General features: G+C 43.0%; 3 protein-coding genes across 6 annotated transcripts; 2 read left to right on the top strand and 1 right to left on the bottom strand.

Moving 5' to 3' along the window:
* Window positions 1–348: 348 nt before the first annotated feature.
* On the bottom strand, window positions 349–10,734 carry LOC115407528 (transcription initiation factor TFIID subunit 4). 2 transcript variants are annotated; one of them, XM_030117894.1, is made up of 16 exons: window positions 10,479–10,734; window positions 9,649–10,353; window positions 8,278–8,432; window positions 7,464–7,583; window positions 5,872–6,018; window positions 5,637–5,759; window positions 5,406–5,495; window positions 5,009–5,233; window positions 4,760–4,895; window positions 4,001–4,118; window positions 3,251–3,420; window positions 3,031–3,161; window positions 2,824–2,949; window positions 2,529–2,585; window positions 2,310–2,429; window positions 349–2,201 (listed from the first exon to the last, which is right to left on the bottom strand). In XM_030117894.1, the coding sequence occupies exons 1-16, from the start codon at window positions 10,732–10,734 to the stop codon at window positions 2,034–2,036; spliced, it is 2,847 nt and encodes a 948-aa protein (XP_029973754.1). In that variant the 3' UTR covers window positions 349–2,033. The 2 variants fall into 2 exon arrangements, with proteins under 2 accessions (XP_029973754.1, XP_029973755.1); XM_030117895.1 differs by having other exon boundaries at window positions 2,034–2,201; window positions 9,649–9,744.
* Window positions 10,735–11,381: 647 nt separating this feature from the next.
* lsm14b (LSM family member 14B) lies at window positions 11,382–13,518 on the top strand. Its single transcript, XM_030119718.1, has 8 exons — window positions 11,382–11,516; window positions 11,643–11,800; window positions 11,874–12,003; window positions 12,108–12,251; window positions 12,407–12,493; window positions 12,574–12,729; window positions 13,147–13,279; window positions 13,371–13,518. Exons 1-8 carry the CDS (start codon window positions 11,396–11,398, stop codon window positions 13,516–13,518), a joined length of 1,077 nt encoding a protein of 358 aa, XP_029975578.1. The 5' UTR covers window positions 11,382–11,395.
* A 1,001-nt stretch (window positions 13,519–14,519) lies between these two features.
* Window positions 14,520–20,531, top strand: LOC115407540 (calcium-responsive transactivator-like). Of its 3 annotated transcripts, XM_030117908.1 has the most exons (11): window positions 14,597–14,665; window positions 15,437–15,513; window positions 15,597–15,681; window positions 15,797–15,929; window positions 16,304–16,567; window positions 17,256–17,420; window positions 18,593–18,694; window positions 19,174–19,266; window positions 19,385–19,504; window positions 19,579–19,706; window positions 20,466–20,531. In XM_030117908.1, exons 1-11 carry the CDS (start codon window positions 14,597–14,599, stop codon window positions 20,490–20,492), a joined length of 1,263 nt encoding a protein of 420 aa, XP_029973768.1. In that variant the 3' UTR covers window positions 20,493–20,531. The 3 variants fall into 3 exon arrangements, with proteins under 3 accessions (XP_029973769.1, XP_029973768.1, XP_029973770.1); XM_030117909.1 differs by lacking the exon at window positions 18,593–18,694 and having other exon boundaries at window positions 14,520–14,665; XM_030117910.1 differs by lacking the exons at window positions 14,597–14,665; window positions 15,437–15,513 and having other exon boundaries at window positions 15,601–15,681; window positions 15,773–15,929; window positions 20,466–20,492.
* The last annotated feature ends 448 nt before the right edge of the window (window positions 20,532–20,979 follow it).

Genomic DNA, 20,979 nt, shown 5'->3' with positions numbered 1-20,979 from the left:
AAATAAAAAAATAAAAAAAAAAAAAAACTTCCTTCCAAGCATAATTTTGCTGCTTCCCCTCGTTCTGAACTTTCGGGTGCATCGTGAAAATATTTGCTTCGAGCGCATCACGGCTCACGGCGCGAAAATATGTGGATGTTTGTGGATGTTACGTAACGAAGGCGAAAACAAAACTGAAAAGCTCAATAAAGAGAATCTCTTCTAATTAAACACCTGATATCAGACACTACAAAATTGTTTCTCCCATCATGGGAATATATAAACATTAAACACACCCTGGGGGAAAAAAAAAAGACACAAAAATAACTTTTTTTACAAGTAGAATACAATCGGCACAAGTATATTTCGTCAATCCTGGTTTTAATAGACTGTTCTCTCCCAGTCCTTTATAAAATAGCATTTCAAAACTTTTCTTAAATTCAGATATTCACATATAAACAAGAGACTGTGCAAAATATACAAGATATTGGCACAAAAAAAAGCACCATACTGTTGTCTCATTTGTCACACAGCTACACACATGTGAAGAATAAGACCAACGATAAATCTATAGAATGCAAACTTATGTACAGTAATAATAAATCTCACTGATAAACTTTTTTTTTTCTTTCAATGACAAAAATAGAGGCCAAATTAGCATTTTGCACTGAAATACAAAAGGTTACAAAGTAGGCATGTTCCGCTTGATTGAGTGGTTTTAGAAAAGCCATCTGTCAAAGTGCGGCCGCCGTCCCTCCGTTCTGCAGGAATGGAAAATGGCCGGACAGAGGAGAAAACGCCGTTCGCTGAAATGGCTGCAATCATTAACATTACTCAGGGTCAAATCCTCCAGACTGTGTTCAGAATTGAGAATGTAGAAAATTACTGTCAAGGTGGGAACGGCTCACAAAGCTCACGGCGGCTTCATTCCCAAACTTTAGTCGAGTCTGATTGAACTTCTCACGACTAAAACTCAAACCGTCACAGTAAAAAGTCATGTGGCATTACACACCAATTATTATCAAAACCAGACTTTTTTTTTTAAGTCGTCTAAATGCCCTTTATGCTTCACTACACGCTGGTGTAGTTGTGGACATGCATTTTCAATTTTTGTGATAAATTTGGCCTCAAAAGCTTATAAACATCACATTTTGGAAAAAAACAAAAACAAATCACTGTTGATTGATTCACCTGAAGTTCAGAACATAATATACGATTCTGAAGCAATTTTAACATAACCTGAAATAAAAAAAAAACATTTTCTTCCTCTTTCAGGGATTCGTGTAATCAAACTTAAATAGCACATGTACGTATAACATACCCAAGAAGTGGCAAATAAATAACTGCTTCTCCTTCATCAGCATCAAAACAGAAAAGAAATATATAAAGCGTAAACAAAAATACACTCATCCTTCAAACCTGATGAGACCGCTGAAGAAAGGATTCTTTTAATCAACACATTCTAATCGATATGGCTTAATCTGTTAAGAAGGCAACGCAGCAGATGACGTCTCGTCGAGATCAGTCTGGAAAATAATCCACAGGTGTATAAACATAAGATAAATTAAATTCTCTCTTAATTGCTTAAATAAACAAGTGTTTCCAAACACTTCGGGGATATTTTCTGCTACAACACAGATGTCACTGCAATGACACTTGATGGTTCTTATTTTTCTCTGCTCCCCAGATGTGAAGCGCAGCGCTCGGTTGAGGACATTCTCCTGTGTGCGGCGTGAGGCGGCGCGCCGGTGAAGCGTGGTTTGGTGCGGCTGGTCTCCGGAGAGCGAGCCGAGCTGAGAGGCGCGCCGATATCAGGGCCGAGTTCCAATGTTTTGCTGCGTAGCTGCGCTGGAAACTCAAAAGGCTTTTCGCCTGAAGAGGCTTTTAAAGGCCGACGTCTCTCCGGAGCCGCGACGCGTTTTCTTCCCACGTGCGGAGGTCTCGTAATTCAGCGGCGGGCGATCAAAGGGAGCGCCGCCAGGAAGGGTCGGAGCTGAGGGTCAGCTCCGCCGGCTTAATGCCACTAAGTGAGACTAGTCATTTCAATGCAGGCGCTATTTGAGGAAGCCTTTATAAAGCAGGTGTGAGTGACTGGTCCCTCGCTCGTTCTCCAGACAGAAGAGCAGGTCCCTGAGGTTGACTCGGGTGATTCGTTGCCGCATAAACTGTCTGGATCCGGCTCCGCCGGAGACTCCAGGCTGAGAGGGACCCGACCCGGAGCCCTTTGGGGAGGGTGACACAAACCCAGAAGAGCCGTTTAGATTTCTTTATTGAATTCTAAATTTAAACTGAGCACCGAGACCTTTGGCGATCGGTTGCTGATTACTCACCTCTGCACTCGCACCCTGGACAGGAGAGTCCATTTTCCTCTTCTTTCTGGGGCCGATGGCTGCCAGGGCGGTCAGGTTGGCTTCCCTCTGCCTGAGCTGAGCCAGCTCCTGCTGCTGCATCTGGAATACAAGCGGCGACACGCGGGTGAGTTTCACAAGTTCATGAAAAGGCCACATTAGGAAATCAATCGCAGAGTCGCTCATTTTAGCACACTTTACCTCTTTGGCCTTTTGCTTCAGTCGGAGCTGTTCGGGGTCTTCCTGCCGCGACCGAGACTGCGGTAATGTAAAGGACATTTAAATATTTCAGGACGGATATGTTCAATTCATTTAATCGGCTGTTTTATTCATCCATCGTTAGCATATTTGTTATCTTATGAGCGTCGGCGGCGGAGGAAATGTATATTAATGACACTGACCCAGGATCACTCCCACCACTTCGCTACGCAATTATGACAGTGTGCAGATCCTCTCCTGTCAGTGACACCACGCGTCCCGGTCTGAATATCGTTACCTTCGCAGCCTTCAAGAGGATCTCCCTCTCCTCTCCTTCCTTCCTCTGCTTTTCCACTTGATCCAGCTGCTCGAAGAACTTGAGCTGGGCGCGCACGTCGCTGACCTGCTCGTACCGCCCGTCCTCCTGACGGCGGCCAGAAGTGACGCGTTAACACCAGAGAGACAGAACGAAGCCAGATCTCAAACTCCTGCCGTCGATCATCACCTTGAAAGTGACGTTCTTCTGCTGAGCCACCAGTGACACCTTTCCCAGCAGGTTCTGCAGCCGCTGCTGCGTGGCGTGGGAGATGTAGTTGACGACGTCTGCGCCCAACTCGCTGACGCCAAACTTCTTACCTGTCAGAGCGGAGAGCGAACACGAGCAGAGAGGGTTTCAGAGAGTGCCGGACGGCGTTCCGCTCGGCGTCGGCTTGTGCGTCTCTCACCGATCTCCAGAGCGATCCGCGTGAGTGACGGGGCCGACAGGAAGGTCTCGTCTTTACACGATCGGGTCACCATGCCAACAAGCTCGGAGCCGGTTGCTAAGATACGGGCGCTCTCCTCCGACAGGTTGACTCCGGCCATGGAGGCCACGTCGTTGATGTCGTCGTCGTCTCTGGACGACATGAAAAAAGATCCAGGCGTAAACATGCAGTTTTGGATGATTTCCATTCCTGAGTGATTGCAAAACGTATGACTTCAAAACATTTATCATACTACAGTGATGAAAAAAATTACAAGAAAACATCAACTAACTGTAAAACAATACATAAAATATGTTTTTTTGTTTTGCTGTGGTTCATAGAAATGTATTAAAAAATAGAAAAGGAACAAAAGTAATCAGAGTAAAACTGTTTTATAAACACTCAATTAAAAAATGTAAACATCTGGTTTGTGACGTTTCCAGAAATCTAAAAAGGGCCACATTCAGCAACAGCTACACTATATGAGAAATGTCAACACTTCCAACTTCAATCCTAACTAACATTTGATATGTAACAAACAGTAAGCTGTAAAGTCTAATGACAGAAACTACCTGGTATAAATATTTTCTCTCATAAACAACATGATGTAGATTAGAAAGGATCTCACTCGATAAATAAGGAATATCTGCTTTTCAATTTCGATCAAAAAACTTTATGGTGATGAACCACAGTACCATAACTGAACAAAATGAATGAAACTGTGTGACGAACCTGAACGATCCTCCTCCAGCTTCATTCAGTTTGTGCTTCTGAGATGCAGCGAGAGAAGCTTGGTTGATCATTTGTACTCCTTTGACCCCTGGAGCCAACATCTGCTTCACCACTGGAACTACACAGAAAGCAAAGACAGGAATTTAAAATGCATTAATTTTATACCCGATAGGACCACAAGATGGCAGCAACGCCACGAGGCTCATGAAAAATGAAGCTCAACTGCAGACTGCCATCTGACTAGCTTTTGGATCTTTTCATGAATGTTCATTGGAAAACGCACTGCTGGTTCTGGTTTACTGTGATCCTACATGGCATCTGGAAGGTGAACATGGAACATTTATCTCAATATTCAGCACATTCAGACTATTCATGAAGAGTAAGGATATTTGTGCTTGGTGGATTATTTTTGCCATATCTGTAAAGGACATGTATTTGTTGGATGAGCAGCAAAGCTGACAATGTGAGTGAAAACAACAGAAACAACAGCTTTACTTTACCGTTATTAACTTTTATTTTAAACTTCTGTTTGTCAAAGTCAGCAGGTGTCGCTTTTTCCAACTTAATTCTGCTTAATGTTGCATTCTGAACTTGCACAACCTCAACTGTAATTTCTACTTGTTCTCATCAGGGCCGGTCAAGAGCAACCAGACGGATACATTTTGTCCACAGTCTGCAGGTACGACACCCAGATCCAGTATTATTCATTCCAGTGAATAGAACACACTGATTAAAGGCAAATATTTGTGGAGCACACACCTGTCTGCAGCTGTTTGACCACCGGCGACTGGCCCACCACGATTCGGCTGTGCGTCGGCCCCCTTATTGTTACCACGGGGGACTGAGCCAGCGTCCCCTGTGGCCTCACAAGGCCGCTCTGTTGCTGGGACACGATCTGAACAATCGAGAGAGTTACACAACTGAAGCACTTACATGTGAAGTTTATCGCTGTATATGTGACATAGAACACGTGTCAATGCAGGAAATGACTTCGAGCAGCAGCTTTACCAGGCTGGGTTTGCTGTGGGGCGTCTGTGTGAGGCTGATGACCGTGGCTTTGGTTGTGGCGGTGCTGGTGGCGGCGGAGACGGTGGTGGAGAGGGGAGGTCGCAGAACAACGGCGGTCAGGGCCGTGGAGGCCGCGGCAGACAGGGTGCTCGACTGAGGCTGCAGGCTGTCCTGGATGAAGGCCTCGGAGTCCGGGGTCATCTGGCGCAGGGCTGGGAGACTTCTCTGCAGCATGAAAGAAAAAAAAAAAACAAACTGTCAAGTAACAGTTAAATCTTTTTTAAAACCTTTGAAAGATCTCAATGAAGAAAGTATTTTTCTGAAGAGGGTCTGCTAAAACCATTTTTACAATATGTACAAGGACTGCATCTGGATGAATAACTGTTGGTTATTTCACCTTTAGAAAAGGTACGAGATATGGCTGTGGTGAAGACTTGAGCTCCTGGTATAACCTGCTGGTGAACTCCTCTGGCTCAATCTTTGCCTCCTGTTGAAATACGGAAAGACAATGGATCAGCCCCCAAAGATTAAACCGAGAGAGTAGACTGAATACTGAAAACGCTAAAAAGATGACAAGAGGGATCACATGTCAATGCATAAATAATAAAAAAAAGAAATAAACAAGTACCAGGAGGCTCTTGACCAGCTCCTTGACATTAGCCTTGGTCTCAGAGGACTGTTTTCCACTCGATGCCAGCTTGATCAGGGTGGAAAGAAAATTTCTGCACTTTTTCACATTCTCCAGCGTTTCCTGTGAACAAACACGTTAAACCAGCACCGACTTAGCTGGGAACCAAACACACGTTTCATTTTCCATGTGGTTACACAGACAAGTGTAAGAAAGAATTCCACTTTTCCCTTACAGCTGAAATGGGTGTGGGAGCGCCAGGGGCGCCGGGGGTCCCCGCCCTCTGCATCACTGCTGTGGCGGCGGCTCCAGGGTGGACTGTGGCGGGAGTTCCTACAGGCCGGCCCGCGGTCGAGGCAGTTCCTCCCAACACGATGGTGTTCTGTGAGTCAGAGAACACAGTAATGAGGTGAGACACAGGAACATGGCACTCAACCAATTTTCTATGAGGAAAAGAAAAAAGTTCGGTTTTAGTGATGTAGTGGTTAACAAGTTAGGCAAGATAAGTACAAATATTTTTTTAATTCTAACCTTTGGCTTTGTACCTTGTGCACTGACTTTGTTCCAGATTCATGGAAACGTCCGACTCTCCCACAGTGTACAGGAATCGTTATCATTAAAGGCTGTTAGTGGAGTACTCCACAATTTAGAGACAGCTTTATGAGCATACGGCGAACCTTTCACAATATTTGCTTCTGAGAAGCTCTTTCTCTAAAATGCTCTTTTTACAGCCAGTCGTGTCACTGACCTTTTATTGTAATTGGCAGCAAAATGCTTCTTTATTTGTTTATCTCATTAGTGCCTCTCACATTTACAGCTTTCCATCGCCCCTGTGCCACTCTGTCCTAAAACGTCTTGCATGAGACATCCGATATGTTCTCCCATTTTCTAGTGTAGATAAATTATAGATCTGTGAATTCTGAAAACGATCACATCCTGTATGAACTTCAAGCATCTTCACAACCTTTCTGGAACTGGAGCTGTACAATGATGATAAACACAGACCTGCCAAAACAGGCATACACTGAGGTTCAGTACACTGCGTTAACTTTCAAGGAAATTTCCATGGCAACCTGAATATTCATATTTTCAAGAACAATTAAACCCAGCAAGGTTTTCAAAATGAGCAAACAAGGCCAGCCAGTGGAAAAACAAAATGAAAAATGTGGTTCCCAACTTCCCTGACACAAAATTAGTTCCTGTCATGTCAATTATTCAATCAGCCATGATTACATGCAAACTGCAACTCAAATGTTTTTTTCTTTTTAAACCTGAGAGCGGTAGATCAGCCCCGTACACCTATATGAGGAACCTGTTATTGTTCTACCCCAACAATTACAGTGAAATGCATTGTTTAAATCTCTTTCTAAGAAACTGCGGCATAACTCTTTCGAGCAAATGTGCGACTGCATTCCCATGAGGAACGGCGATACGACGAAGAAAAATTAATTCTATGTGCCGCAGAGTCAACTCAAACACACGAGCTGAAGCCAAACCTTTGGTGACTAATTTTTGCTTGTGTCCTGGATAATCACATTATCTTCAGAGCACAGTGCTGGCAATTCTAACTGAAGCAAATGCATTTGAAGCAATGCCAGAAAGCGCTGAGTAAAGATTGAGACGGACTGTGAGGTTAGGGAATACAGAAAAATTTAGGGGAAAAATAAGGCTTATATTTAAATTAAAAGAAAAAATATTGAACCAATACCTTGTGCATTTGAAACTTTGAATTTTTTTACTCTACTTTAGCTAAAAATATTTAAATTGCAGCCTCAGCAGCCCCACATTGTTATTCACACACAGCATGGTGGTGTATGGCGTAGTGACCTGCAGAACAGGAGGCCTCTGGAGGGTGGTGGTGGCCGTCACAGTGGTCTGGACCGGAGAAGCTTGTTTGATGATGGTGGTGGGGGTCGCTGGACGAGCCAGCAGCGACGCTCCTGGGGCCTGCAAAGGCAAGAGAGGTGATGCTACACACTATGTATGGAACAGACAATGTGTGAGTTTGAACTACAAACCTAGACAGCTCTGCATTAGGTATGCATTCTTCACCTGTCTTCAAATTTTAAAAAAACAACAACAAATGTTTCTACACTTTTTAACCTCTGCAGAAGCCTAATGCCTCTGATGGGTCAGGTTCCATGCAAAGTCAAAGAAATTCTAAAAAAAAAAAAAACACTAGTAACAAAAATGTGTATCAGTGCATCTTTACAAAATGTGTCATGTGGGATTTCAGTCACTATGAAGAAAAGACAAAAACAAAGTAATAGAAACAGGAAAAACCTGTAAATATCAATTTCTTTTTCTAACCGATTATCTGTGTATCGCTGCATTATGTAATAACTGAGACCAAGTTTTTTCTGTGCAATGGGTTTTCAACTACACCAACTACACCTTACATCTTAATAAGCGACGGCAATTACAATAAAATATTCTTTCAAAGCTTGACATAAATATGATTGCTTCCATTTCAAAGTGTTTACCGAGTTCAGAAATGAACTACAAAAGCAAAAAAGCAATATCTGGAAATATAACATGAAGTGAAACAGTACTGCCTAGCTGATTCTTCAGTGTGTATTCCGACTGAGAAGTGTGTGTCAGTCACATTTTCACAGGATGACTGTGTGACGCAGACCTGTACCTGCAGAGAAGTGATCTGGACAGGTGGGGTGCTGGCGGGGGCGGCGGGTCGCGGAGTCATGGCGCTTTGTGATTGAGACTGAGCTTGCATCTGAGCCAGAGTCTGCTGGTGAATCATCAGCAGCTGTCCGCTCTCACTGCGGACCAGGACCATGCCTGCATGTGGCACACATCCACGGAGTAAACATGTTAAAGAGTTCATTATGCTGCCATCCGAACCGATTCACCTAAAGCATATAATGGAGTTTATCTGAAAGACTACGAATCCTTCAACAGTCAACTCAAGCTACTTTCAGCCACTCAGCTATGATTAATTCAAAAACTGACACATTAGATAAGATTGCATTGTGTGTTCAAAATAATTCTTTTATCTTACCACCAAAACTTCACCAGGTCAGTGTATTTTTAAGTAAAGGAGGATGGTTATATGATGAAGTGTGATGAATAGCTGAGGCTCCAGTTGTTATAACAAGCCGACAACAAAGTTGTACAAGTTAAAGATAGGTCATGAGTCACATTTAAACAGAGAAAACTTCTGAAAATCTGTTTGCTGTGGCTTATTTTTACCTTTGATAGGACTGCTCCACATACAACACAGTGCCCCATTTGTTAGTCTTCAATGATATAACTACGACAGTCTGCAAAAGTTTTACGCTGATGTGTGCCTTTGTGTCTTTGGGTTTTTTTTTTTTTTAATTGAATCAGTATTTGATCAACCTTTGCCTTGAAAACATCATCGGTTCTTCACAGGACACAAACATATCTTTTTAAAAAAAGACTATTTTTAAACAGAGCTGAGCTGCATGTTTCAGTACATCTGAGAAATTTAATGTGCAATGGCACCCAAAAAACAAATTTATCCTTCAAATGTCTTGAAGGTAAAGACATCTGCTTGTAATATCCTGGGCATGTCTAACCCTGTAGAAAAAAATCTTTTAAGACACACACTGCAAACTGGATACACAGTTAATAACAGTTATGGGAGAACAGAGTGTCACAAACGGGCTAAAGCCAGAGAAGCTGATAACAGAGCAATGCTACTTTCATCTACTTCAGCAAAAATAAGTTGTTGTGCAGCTCTGCAGTCAGAACCTTGTCCGCTCCTAATCTGTTGTCACACAATCAATTCACCTCTGTGCTTAAAACAACGACTCTCAATCTACAACAGAAAATAAACTGAAATGGATGCATGAAAAGCTGTGCGCCAATAATGATTTCGCATTAACCACTAACACACTGGGTTGCTTCAGTAACAAACCCTGAGGTCTGAGGTAAACGAAAACATTACAATCTGAATATTTACTGTAATTTATGCAATGACAGTGCTAAACAAACTGAACAAACAAGTTCTAAAACTTCACAAACAAGTTACCTGGAGGCAGCTGGATGTTCTGTATATTCCGTGCGTTTTGCTGAGGTTGGGCTACTCTGGGAGCCAAAACCTGTGCAGCAGCAGGTCTTATTCCCCCTGGAGGAGTGACAGCAGTTGTTGAAGGTACTGAAGTCCTTATAGTCTGCACAACTGTGGGACTCCTCACTGATGTCCCAGTCGTGACAGTCGAAGCCACCACATGTGCTCCAGCCTGTGTTATGTGTTTGGCAGAGTCCAACTTGTTGCCCGCCGTGCTGACAGTGGCGGGAGTCCCAGCGCTCGGAGAAGTGCTATTTTGCATAGGTGGCCTCACAAGCGTGACCGTTGGGACACTTTTTACAGTGGATGTCGAAGAGGTTTGAGCACTCGGAGTAGTCCGGATAATACTGCTGGGAGCTGCAGACACAGCTGCCCCGCTGCCTCTGCTCGCAGGACCGGGTCCGTTGTTAACGAGCGTGACGGCGGGCTGGGAGCCTCCGCTGTCAGCGGGTCCGCCTCCGGGGATGTGACACTTCATAACCACGGTGCTCCCATTCAAAGTTTGAATTCCAGCAACTGGAGGTTTCCCGGCAAGGGGTGTTTCAGTAACAACTCCACTCGCTGTCCCCGGCTTGGTTACACTCGGTTCCGCCGCCGACGTGACCCCATCTGCCCCATCCATGCTTGAACCGTGGGACCCCGAAATGTTACCGAGCCCCCCTGTCCCTACGGCAGTGGAAACACGTGAAAACTGGAGAACGTCGACGAACTATCCGATTTACTGCAGTTTCAGAAAACAACGTGACTACAATTAGCTGTTGTTAGCTAACTGGAGTGCGTAGCTATCTTACCTGCTTGTTGTGAAACTCTCACTTTGCTGCCCTGAACATTGAAACTGCTCCCTAAATCCGAGTTGCCGACGTGATTCGCCGCGGACTGCGGCTCGGTTGTTGCGTTACCGTGTCCCGCTCCTTTAAGCTCCGACTCCAGAGACCCGACCACCTCACTAACTACTTTTTGGTCCACATCTGTGTCGAGGTAAACATCCTCCAACAAATCGGAGCCCGCCGCCATCTTTACCCAGCGACGCTCGTCCGCGAGACGCATGCGCCGATTGGATGTACCTCGTGTGACGTAACCCCGGCGAGCGCTGTGATTGGCTACTCAGAGAAAATAAAGCCTGGGACTAATGGTTTCGAGCCGCAGTACACAGTGTCTGCCCGGTCCGGACGAACCGTGTGAGCAGCGACGATTCGCGCTCAGCTGGACCCGATGAGACCCCAGAATACTGAGCACTACCCTCTGTAACGAAGCACACGTCTCCAGCGTTCACTCCATCCAACCATCTTCTACACGGCTTTGTCCTGGAGCCAATCCCAGTCCACCACCTGCCAATCACAGGGAAGACACACACACACGAACACACCGGAAATCACACGCACTCACAAGAGGTAATTTAGGGTCACTAATTAACCTCACGTGCATATATCACAAACCCAGGGAACACAGAAAACAGAAAGGCGCAGTGTTCCCCACTGCCTTACCAGTTCGGATGGTTTACAGCAGGATAATCTGCTAATATACATACATTAGCTTTTCAGTGAGAATTTCAATTGAGATTATACATGACTTTTCTTCCCGGTTTAGCAGTTAACTGATTGTCAAAAAAATTGCACTTTAATCCGTGGGCGTGTTGTCAGGTCACCTGTCGACGTCTATAAGTTGTTTCCGGTTTCTGCGTGGATTTTGTGCAAAACGCTCTGCAGCTATGGCTTCATCCAAACCTTACATCGGTTGTAAAATAAGATTAATTTCAAAATCCCAAAATCGTTATGAGGGGATTTTGTATACAATTGATGCAAGAAGCTCCATTCTAGTGCTGGCTAAAGGTAAGTGGTTTTTAAATCCCCCTACTGGCTTTTCCAACTTGTTAACAGAGGAATGCAGGTGGTGATCCTGGAAGTAAAAGGTACAGGAAATGATGTTGTTGGATTAAAATATTGTCTTTAAACTAGTCATCTGCTTTGGAACTGAGGGAAGGCCCACTGAAAGACCAACACCACCCCGAGACATCATCTACGAGTTCATCACATTCAGGGGAAGTGACATTCAGGATATTGCACTGTCTGAATCTCCTCAACACGAACTGCTTCAAGATCCTGCTATCATCCAGGTAGAGGACAGCTGTAACCTGAAAGTAGATGAAGCTTGAGGGACGTGAGGAATAATTTTAGGATCTCTTTCAGTCATCAAGCGCTGGTTCCTCAGGCATCGACCCAGGCCTTGAATCACTGGGCCCAATGGGGATGTCTGCATGCAACCAGCTGGCTGCCAGCTCCCTGCTCAATCAACAATATGCTGCAGCTCTCGGCCTCGGTAAATCTATTCAGATTTAAACTGACTGTAAAACCATACCACTGTAATTTTAAGTTGACTCATGTGGTTGCATATATTACTTCATGTGTGGCTTGTCGTTCCAGGATTGCATGTTAGGAGGGGCCCCATGGTGGAGAAGGCTGTTCAAACTCTCCAACTGGAAAGACGTCAGCAGAGGAGATGTTTTACTGGGTCGCAGGAGGAGCAGATTGACAGGAGGAAGCCCCGGAGAAACAGAGGATCCACAGGTATGCACAGCTGCCATGATTAGAGGCAGTGAAATACTACCGCACAAACCATACAGTGAAACATTTTAGAACTTTGCGTTTGCAGAGTTCACAGAATTGTGCTTGTTTAACAGAAATTATGCAGAAGACAAATTGAGTGTTTTTTTTTTTTTAAGTGAGATTAGGCTCAGATGTGACCACTTCTCAGCAAGCAACTCGACAGGAGAATCAGGAAAACAGGCCACCAGCAAGAAGAAGACCGGGTAATTCAGAACCATAGAGGATTTCTCAGAAAGTGACAATTTCATAACTTAACAATAACTGCTTTCAAAAATAATTTTAGGAGCTCGAAGGCGCAGGAACCGTGGTAAAGGCCAGCTGGGGGTGACTAATGTTCCAGTCCCTGTTCTCAAGTTTGACACAGACTTTGATTTCGATTTGGCAAACGCTCAGTTTAAGGAGGTCGAGAAGGAGCTGCAGAACAGGATGATTCTAAAAGGTAGGTTGCCAGCTGAAGTGAATATCACATCTGCTTTTTTTTTTTTTTTTTTTTGTTAGTCTAGACCACTCAATCAGTTTACGTTGTTATTCATGCTTTGACAACAGACTTCTGAATCCTCTTGAATACTTCAAGTGGCTGAACAGCAGCAAGTCTGACTGTGAAATGGTTTAATTGTGCTTTTTAGTGCTGTCATATCTCTCTGAGAATGCCGGATGCTTCCATTTAAACAGGCCTGAGTAAGCAGCTGTCTTCCAGAATACACTTTCCCTGGCTCAGTATGAATGTTTCACTGTGGGATGTAGGAAGATGGAATGAGCACAGCAGCTGTGGATCTGCTATTTAAGACGTGTTCACCTGCCATGGCCATCTAGGTTGAATAACTCTGCTGTAGCTGGATAACGTTTCTGCTTACAGATGGAAACCATGAGGAGCAGTGTGAGAAGGAAGGATTGCAATTAGATGCACAGGATGAGCATTCTGGACCAAAATGGTACTATGACAAAGCAAAGTCTTTCTTTGACAACATTTCATCTAATAGTGCCCTCAGGTAGAGATTTCTCCCCTCTTTTACTCTCAAATGATTATTTCCAGTGAAGTAAAGCCTGAGATTCATGCCTCGTGTCGATCAATGCTTTCAGACTAACCTGGGCAGAGGAGAGGAAGCGCAATTTGGAGACTTTTGGTTTTTCTGGACGGTATCTGAGAAGCCAGAGCTTTAGAAGTGGATACACTCGAGGACGAGGCACAGCTTTGCCAGCTCAACAAATGGGGGCTGGAGAACTGTGAAGATCTGACCTCGATGCCAAGCCACCTGAGCAAACCCTACTTAAAAGATTGCTTCCTTATTTCCTTTTGTGTTGAGACGCAGTTGATCATGTATGTATTTTATTTTCTGTCCCTGTAGTGGTTTTCCTGTTCCCCGTATTGCCTGAGTTTTCTTTTCAGTGTGTTACTTTTAAATATGCATATTTACTTGAACAGGCATTTATAAAATGGGAGTTGTTTGGGTTGTTAACCTTTAAAGAGACACCAAAATTGACACGCTCATATTTTGTTGGGAGCGCTTGAGTGTGACATTTATTAAATGGATGTTGAACATGCAGTGAATTAAGTCCATCTATGTGGCATGCTTTATGGTGATTTACAGAAGCAACAAGTGAGAATGTGAAAGTTTATGTTGTATTATGTCTGAGACACTGACGTGTAAAATGTCTTTTGGTTAGAATGATTTATCAGAAAAGTATTGCAGGGGTGTGAAACTATGCCATTTTTCTTTTTGGTTTTGCCTTTAATTTTGTGGTGATAGAATGGAAGCTTGTAAATGTTGCTGATCCAGACTCTGGGGAAAGTTAAACGATGGGAAGATATAAAGTGCACAGTGTGGCAGAAATAAAAGATTTAAGAATCACACCTTTTTTGTAGACTTTTTTTCTTTCAGACGTTTAAAAGCAACATTATGGATGTATCATAGCTCCTTGCAGCTTTGCACAATGTGGACTGATTGGCTCTGTTGAATCAAAGGATGCCCCGTCTACAGTGAGGGCAGAGCAGCAGGCTACTCACTGTTCGGACGATACCAAAAAAACTGAGGGAGGGGGAGATTCCTCTTTGATGTAGCGTTATGTTCATCTGTCAATATTTAGAAGCAAACCATGAGTAAAATTCCCATAAAAACTTAGTTTTGTTTCTACTTAATCCGATAAATCAAGCTCGTTCTCATTTTTACGTCCTGCTGGCAGTGTTTTCGAATCGCAAAAACCCCCATTTCCCAGTAAATGGAGAAACTATGTAACCAAATAGAGGGCTGCGCTCAAGATAATAAATATTAGAATAAAAGAAGCGCTTTTATATCCCATATGAGAAAATGTCGGTGGCGTTTTCATCTGCGCGCCCCAGGAGTAAAGGAGAGGTGACACAGCAAATGATCCAGAAGGTAAAAACAATCTTGGAGCGTCGCGGCTCGTGCGTTTAAAAACATCCCCGTGTGGATGCGCGCGTGAGTCTGAGAGTGTGTGAGAGACATCTTTCCTCCGGCGCAGAGAAAGTACCCTGTGGTGATTATCAAACAAATGGCAACTGGTATTGGAACGTTACGGTCGGATGAAGGTGCGAACCAAACAAAGCCTTGACCGTGATGGAGGCGCGCGGTGTCTGGATGACACCTCCACGGGATGCGCGCGTCCCCGGGACGCTGTCAGTGCAGCTCATTCCTCATTTATACATCCAGACAATTAGATATGTAGCCTAGATTTTAGTTTGCGAAGATTTTTTTGGAAGGCTCGAGGCATCAGTTTGGGCAGAGGTTAGGCATTACACTTGTCTTCTGGAGGAATTGTTGTATTCACCCTTTCATATCCTGTCTTCCTTGCAACAACAAAAAAAAAGGCATTTCTGATCAGAAAAGGCTGTAAGAAGACGAGCAACGCGTCCTCATTTAACCCCTGACAACAGCTTTTGAATTTTGATTTTGCCATAGCTATCCCATCTTTTAGACAGACCCTTTGAAAAGATATTCTAAATGAAGACAGTGAAACTTAATTTGGTACGATTCTGGGAAACAAAACAGAACAAGTACGTGACCCACAAAAAACAAAAATGTTTATTTTTTTGAGAATTTAGGACAACAGTATCTTGGACTAGTGAATATTTTGCCATGTGCTGTGATTTGACATTCAATGAACATAAGTTGTTCTGTCTCCTAAAGATGCTGGATGAAAATCACCATTTAATACAATGTATAATGGATTACCAAAGTAAAGGCAAGACCGCTGAATGCACACAGTAAGACATCTTTATTTTCTAACTTTCTGATCAGTTCCTTCTCTTTATGACTATTGTTAAGCGTTGTCTCTTGTTTTTGACAGATATCAGCAAATCCTTCACAGAAATCTTGTGTATTTGGCCACAATAGCTGATTCGAATCAGAACATGCAGTCGCTACTTCCTGCTGTAAGTCTTTAAAACAAGTACGGTGTCCGCTTTCCGATCATGGGGAAATAAAAAATTTCAAACGTAAGTATAAAAGCCAAGCCAAAATAAGTCAATATGTCTCTTTAATTTTTAGCCTCCCACCTCTAATATGTCCATGGGTCCAGGAGGGATGGGCCAGAGTGGGGGGCATGTTCCAGGTAACCTCAATGACAACATGGCATCAGGATTGCCCTCGACATCAATGATCCAGAGTCAAATGAGCAATGGTGAGAGTACAAAACAAATGAATATTTTAGAGATAAATTATGTCCCACACAGATGCATCACTCCAGTTTGCCGTCTGTCTGTTCTTTTTGGGTTTTGGCTCTTGTTTGCTGCATGTCTGTCTGTAAATAGAAAACTGTTGTTTCTCCCAGTGCCTGTGATCCCATAGATGATAGAAAGTAAACTGTTTGGCAGCTATTTAGTAACTTTTGGCTTTCCTTTTATTTTTGATTGCCTTTCATTACTTTGCACCTCAATTAATTTGTGAACAGACATGCAAAGTTCCTGTGAAGATGAACTGAATGTGGTACCAAGTTTAACATGATATAGCACAGCTGGTGTGCCGGCTGCTCTGACTGTGCGTATGTGTCGTCAGGCCCCAGCCATGCCCCCATGCAGCAGCAGGCTGGTCAGGTGCAGTCGGCTATGCCCTCCTCGTCTCTCAGCCTGCCAGCAAGCAGCTATGGTAGCTCAGTCTCCGGCTACAGCCACCCTGCTCCCTCCTCCCAGGGAAGCATGGTCCAGGGCCCCGGGCCTGGTTATGGCTCTACCTCCTCTTCCTCCACCACGCCCTCATCCTCTTCTTCCTCCTCCTCCTCCTCCTCCTCCCGCAGCAACCTCAACATGCAGTCCAACCAAGGTGAGCCAGGTGTAGGGTAGCCTCCGACTAAACATGAAATGAACATAGGAAAACCCAGAGGACGCCATCATCATTTATGTAGGATATGATGCAAGATTTGGTATGAAAGAAATGTGAAGTGTTTGGGGAGAAATATATGCAGGGCTGATTTAGTTTTGACTCACTTTGGAATATTTTTACGACACACAAGTTTGATCTTGCTAAAAATGTCAGACTTTCACTTCCCTCCTGTGTAGCGATAAAAATAACCAAACACATTCAGTTCATCAGAGAGGTGTCCTGCCTCCTCCCTCCTCCCTCTTTCTGCAGGTTGTACTTGTCCTACTCTTTAACTGCTAACCCTGAGATGCAGCCCGTCTTCCCTTGGATGTTATTTTTAATAACCCTGTTTTTTTTATTGTCACTGGCTTTGTTTGCAATTAAATTCGAGAGCAGCATCCTGAATTCGTTTTTTTTTTTTTTTTTTTAATGATACCTCTGATTGCTACCAATCCCTTTTTGATTTTCTTTATGTCCAGACTGCCTTGGAGCTCTCTCCGTATTTATTTGTTTTGATTATGCATTGGTACTACTTTGAGATCTGAGTCTGCCGCATACGATGTTGAAATCCAACACGAAGATGAGCTTTTGCTTCCTCAGTATCCTAATCTATGAGATCTCTCGCCCAATAATCGCACCTCCTTCCCAGTCTCCATGATGCATCAGCAGTCTGCCACTCCGCACTACTCATCAGGCCAGGCTGGGGGTCAGCATTATCAGGGACAGCAGGCCATGGGTATGATGGGTCAGGGCAGTCAAGGAAACAGCATGATGTCTCAGAGGCCCATGGGATCGTACCGCTCTTCTCAGCAAGGTAGGTGGTATAACCTTTTCACGTTGGTTTGATCGCTATCAGTGAGATTGGGATAGGTGCATGCATGGATTTTTACTGGTGGAAAAGATCAGGAGGTTTTCAGATGTTTGGAGAGCGTCTCTGGAAACCAGCTTCCTGTTTTCACCAAAGCGCAGCAAATAATGTGAGATTATACAAACTGTGTAGCATGCAGAGTAATATTGAACATCTGGAAGTTTATGTCTGCTCATGAATTCCTGCAGCGCTCAAAAGACGAGATGCATATCAAACGTGTCACGTTCTGTTTCTGCCTCTGTAAATCACTGAACTTGTTATGTCAGTGTGTGCCTAATAATAGCTCTACGCTGTCCCGTCACGTCCTCCTGAAGAGTGTAGACCAGGCACGTAGGGACTTGGAAATATAAAAAAAACATGAGGTAATAATTTCAGGGCAGCAGGCCATGGTTGTAAGTCCTTATTCACCCTATTATCCTCGCACGGCTGGGTTTGTTTCCATTGAGAATCGTGTTATGGAATCGTCGTGCTCCAAGTTAAGCTGGGTGATTTGCTTAGCCGCATTTCCCTTATGGGTTTGTTGCTAGGAGTCTTTTATTAACTGTGGAGAGTTGATAAAAAGCGGCAGTAGAAACCATGTTTTCAAGGACTTGCTTTGCTTTTATTGCACAAGCAAGGGTGATCATGCGCTACAAGGTACGGTTCAGTTCTACAAGGAAGCACTGGGGAGCAGTTGAAGATGAGACTGTGCTCCTTGTTTCATCTTATGGAGAGCTTTTCGTTCTGCTTTTTGTCTGAAATGGAATCTGGAGTTTCTGCACACCAGCACCAAGCAGAGATCAGATTCTCCCTGATAGCTGTCTGTCTGTTGTTATAAATTACTCAAATAACAGCTTGATGTCATTTTTCATGGAATTATACTTCCCTCAGTCTGATTCGTGTTTCTAAAATTGGTCTTGGCCATGCAAATTGTCCTACATATTAATATTTTCAACCCATATACTAAAATATTTGCTAGTTGTCAAAATTATTTCAACATGAAAGAGTAAATTTGTCATATTAAGTTTCTCCTTTCAAATCAATGTAGAGTAGTCCTCTAAAGCCTCTTCAGGATCCAACCAGCACCGGATTGGTCCAAACCAGCTGTTTAACCAACCGTGGTGTCGCCTGTCTTGCAGGATCTGCACAGCAGTACATGGGACAAGACGAGTTCTACGGAGAGCAGTATGGACACACTCAGAGCTCCAGCGAGCCCATTAACCAGCAGTATTACCCAGATGGTAATCATGCACATTCAGAAACTTCATACACACAGCTCTCAAAACACACAACCCCCCCGCCCCGCCCACTCCAGGTCATGCCACAATAGTGCCCCCCCCCCCTCCTACAGGCAAGAGCCATATTTTGCTGCTGCAATCACTTCTCTTTTTGTAAGACAAGAGAAGAAAGAGACTTGGAAAAGTCTGATATTACATGTTCGATGCCAGTGTGTCTGTGTCCATACTGTCCCCTTTGGTGTGCCGAAATTTCAGATTTCTTAAAGGGCTGTCGCAGCGTGTTGATGAGAGGAAATGTAAACTTCCTCCAGGGTTTTCTTTTGTGTTGTTTTGTCTATAATTCATAAAAAGTGTATACTTTGTGTTCTTGTCATTGCATATATTTTTAAAGTTTGGACTCTGATCTGTGAATAATAATGTGTGTTACTGTGTTTTGCTGCAGAAGAGGAGTTTTTGCATGTGTTGAATCATGTTCTTCACAGGTCATGGGGACTATTCTTATCAACAGTCCTCTTATGGCGAGCAAGGCTATGACAGGTCATTTGATGAGACTTCACAGCATTACTATGAAGGAGGTACTCTTTTTTAAATCAGTATTTATTTGTGAGTTTATCACACAAACAATAACGTTTCATAATTAAATTAATTATATTATTTTAGTGGCTCACATGTGTTTCACTTGCACGGCTGCAGGTAATTCTCAGTACAGCCAACAACAGTCTCAGTATCAGCAGAGCTCCGGCCAGCAGCAGCCCTTCAGCCAGCAGCAGTATTCCTCCCAACAAGCCTACAGTGGGCAGCCGCAGGGATACGGTGAGAACAGCCCATGGTTTCTACGTTTTGATTAAAAAATAAACACAAACTTAGTAGTACTCTTTTGTCAACAGGTCCTGGACAGGGAGGATCGTCTCAGTATCAACAGTATCAACAGGGTCAAAGCCAACAGTATGGATCGTACCGCTCTTCCCAGGGAGGCCCTGGGGCGCAAACTCAGAGGCCATACGCCTACGAACAGGTATCTGAGTAATTCCCATTAAATTGAAAAAAAAAAAAACCAAAAAAACAACAAAATAAAGTAAACATTGATGTTATACATCATTTTATTAGGAAGACATACTTTTTATCTTGGTTTTGATATTTTTTTGTTGACAAAGCAAGTTCTTAATTGAAATGAATGATGGTCATTTACCTTTTAAGAAGAACGATGAATTGATACAGAGAATCAATTAGAAGTTATTTTGTACCAAAAAAATGTATTGAGCTGATTGTTGTAGGAATAATGCAGAACATAGATCCATTTAACTATTATGTAATGCTCCGTCAGTTTTGTGGATTTAAAAATTCTGTTTTAACATTTTTGCCATAAAATCCTGCAAGAATTCATTTTAGAGACATTTTCAAAATCCATTTCCTGGAACTGCTACATGCAGTTTGTGCTCTCTTGATTTGTTTTAAAATTGCCACCAACCAAACCTCCATCCTCCTGTTGTTTCTTTTTTTTTTTTTTTGGTTTAGTTTTTGCAAAGTAACAAAAAATTTCAGTTACATAAATTGAAAAAAATATTGAACGTTTGGTAGTTTTCAGTATTTTTTTAAATGATTTATGAAAGTATTTAGGAAAAATCCTTATAAGTAAAAAGCATAATGGTCAAAAAAGAAAACCTGATATGATTTTAATATTTGTTTGGAAAATAAAAACTAAAAAACTGGACAACTTAAACTCAATGTATGAAATCTCAGTCAGTTTTTCAGTTTATGTTGTTTTGCATTTCAGGGTCAGTATGGAAACTATCAGCAATAAGCCACCACACTGTTTTGCGAAGGAAACGAAGTGTCGGACTGGAGATTAGAAGTTCTGGCTGCATCAGATTTATCATCCTTCCATCAATCATCCTTGAAACTGATGGTGAATGATTCAGTCATTTGTTTTGCTCTGTACAGGATTGTAGCTGATAAACAGTACCTACCAATCATCTATGAAAACTCGGGTTGCTTTTAGACACATTATCAACAGATTAAATAGGCTACAAAAGAAGCTGTGGAGGTTTTAGATTAGCCTAGGTCACCTGAAAATATCTTTGTTTTTCTCTCTTGCTGTAGAAATTTATTTTTATTCTTTCTCCTACTTTTAGAGTTTATTTTGCTTTACAAGCTTTTTGATATTCACTGTGCTTTATTTTTTTGCACAGAGCAGGACCTTGCTTTGTGAGACTGCTATAAAAACAAATTAGCCTTGAAGCAAATGTACCCTGATATTTGCTTAATACACTCTATAGGTCCAGCTCTTG

This window comes from Salarias fasciatus, chromosome 20 (genome assembly GCF_902148845.1).
Source record: "Salarias fasciatus chromosome 20, fSalaFa1.1, whole genome shotgun sequence".
NCBI lineage: Eukaryota > Metazoa > Chordata > Actinopteri > Blenniiformes > Blenniidae > Salarias > Salarias fasciatus.
Note: the sequence above shows the minus strand (reverse complement) of the source record. Positions and strands in the feature narration are given on the sequence as shown.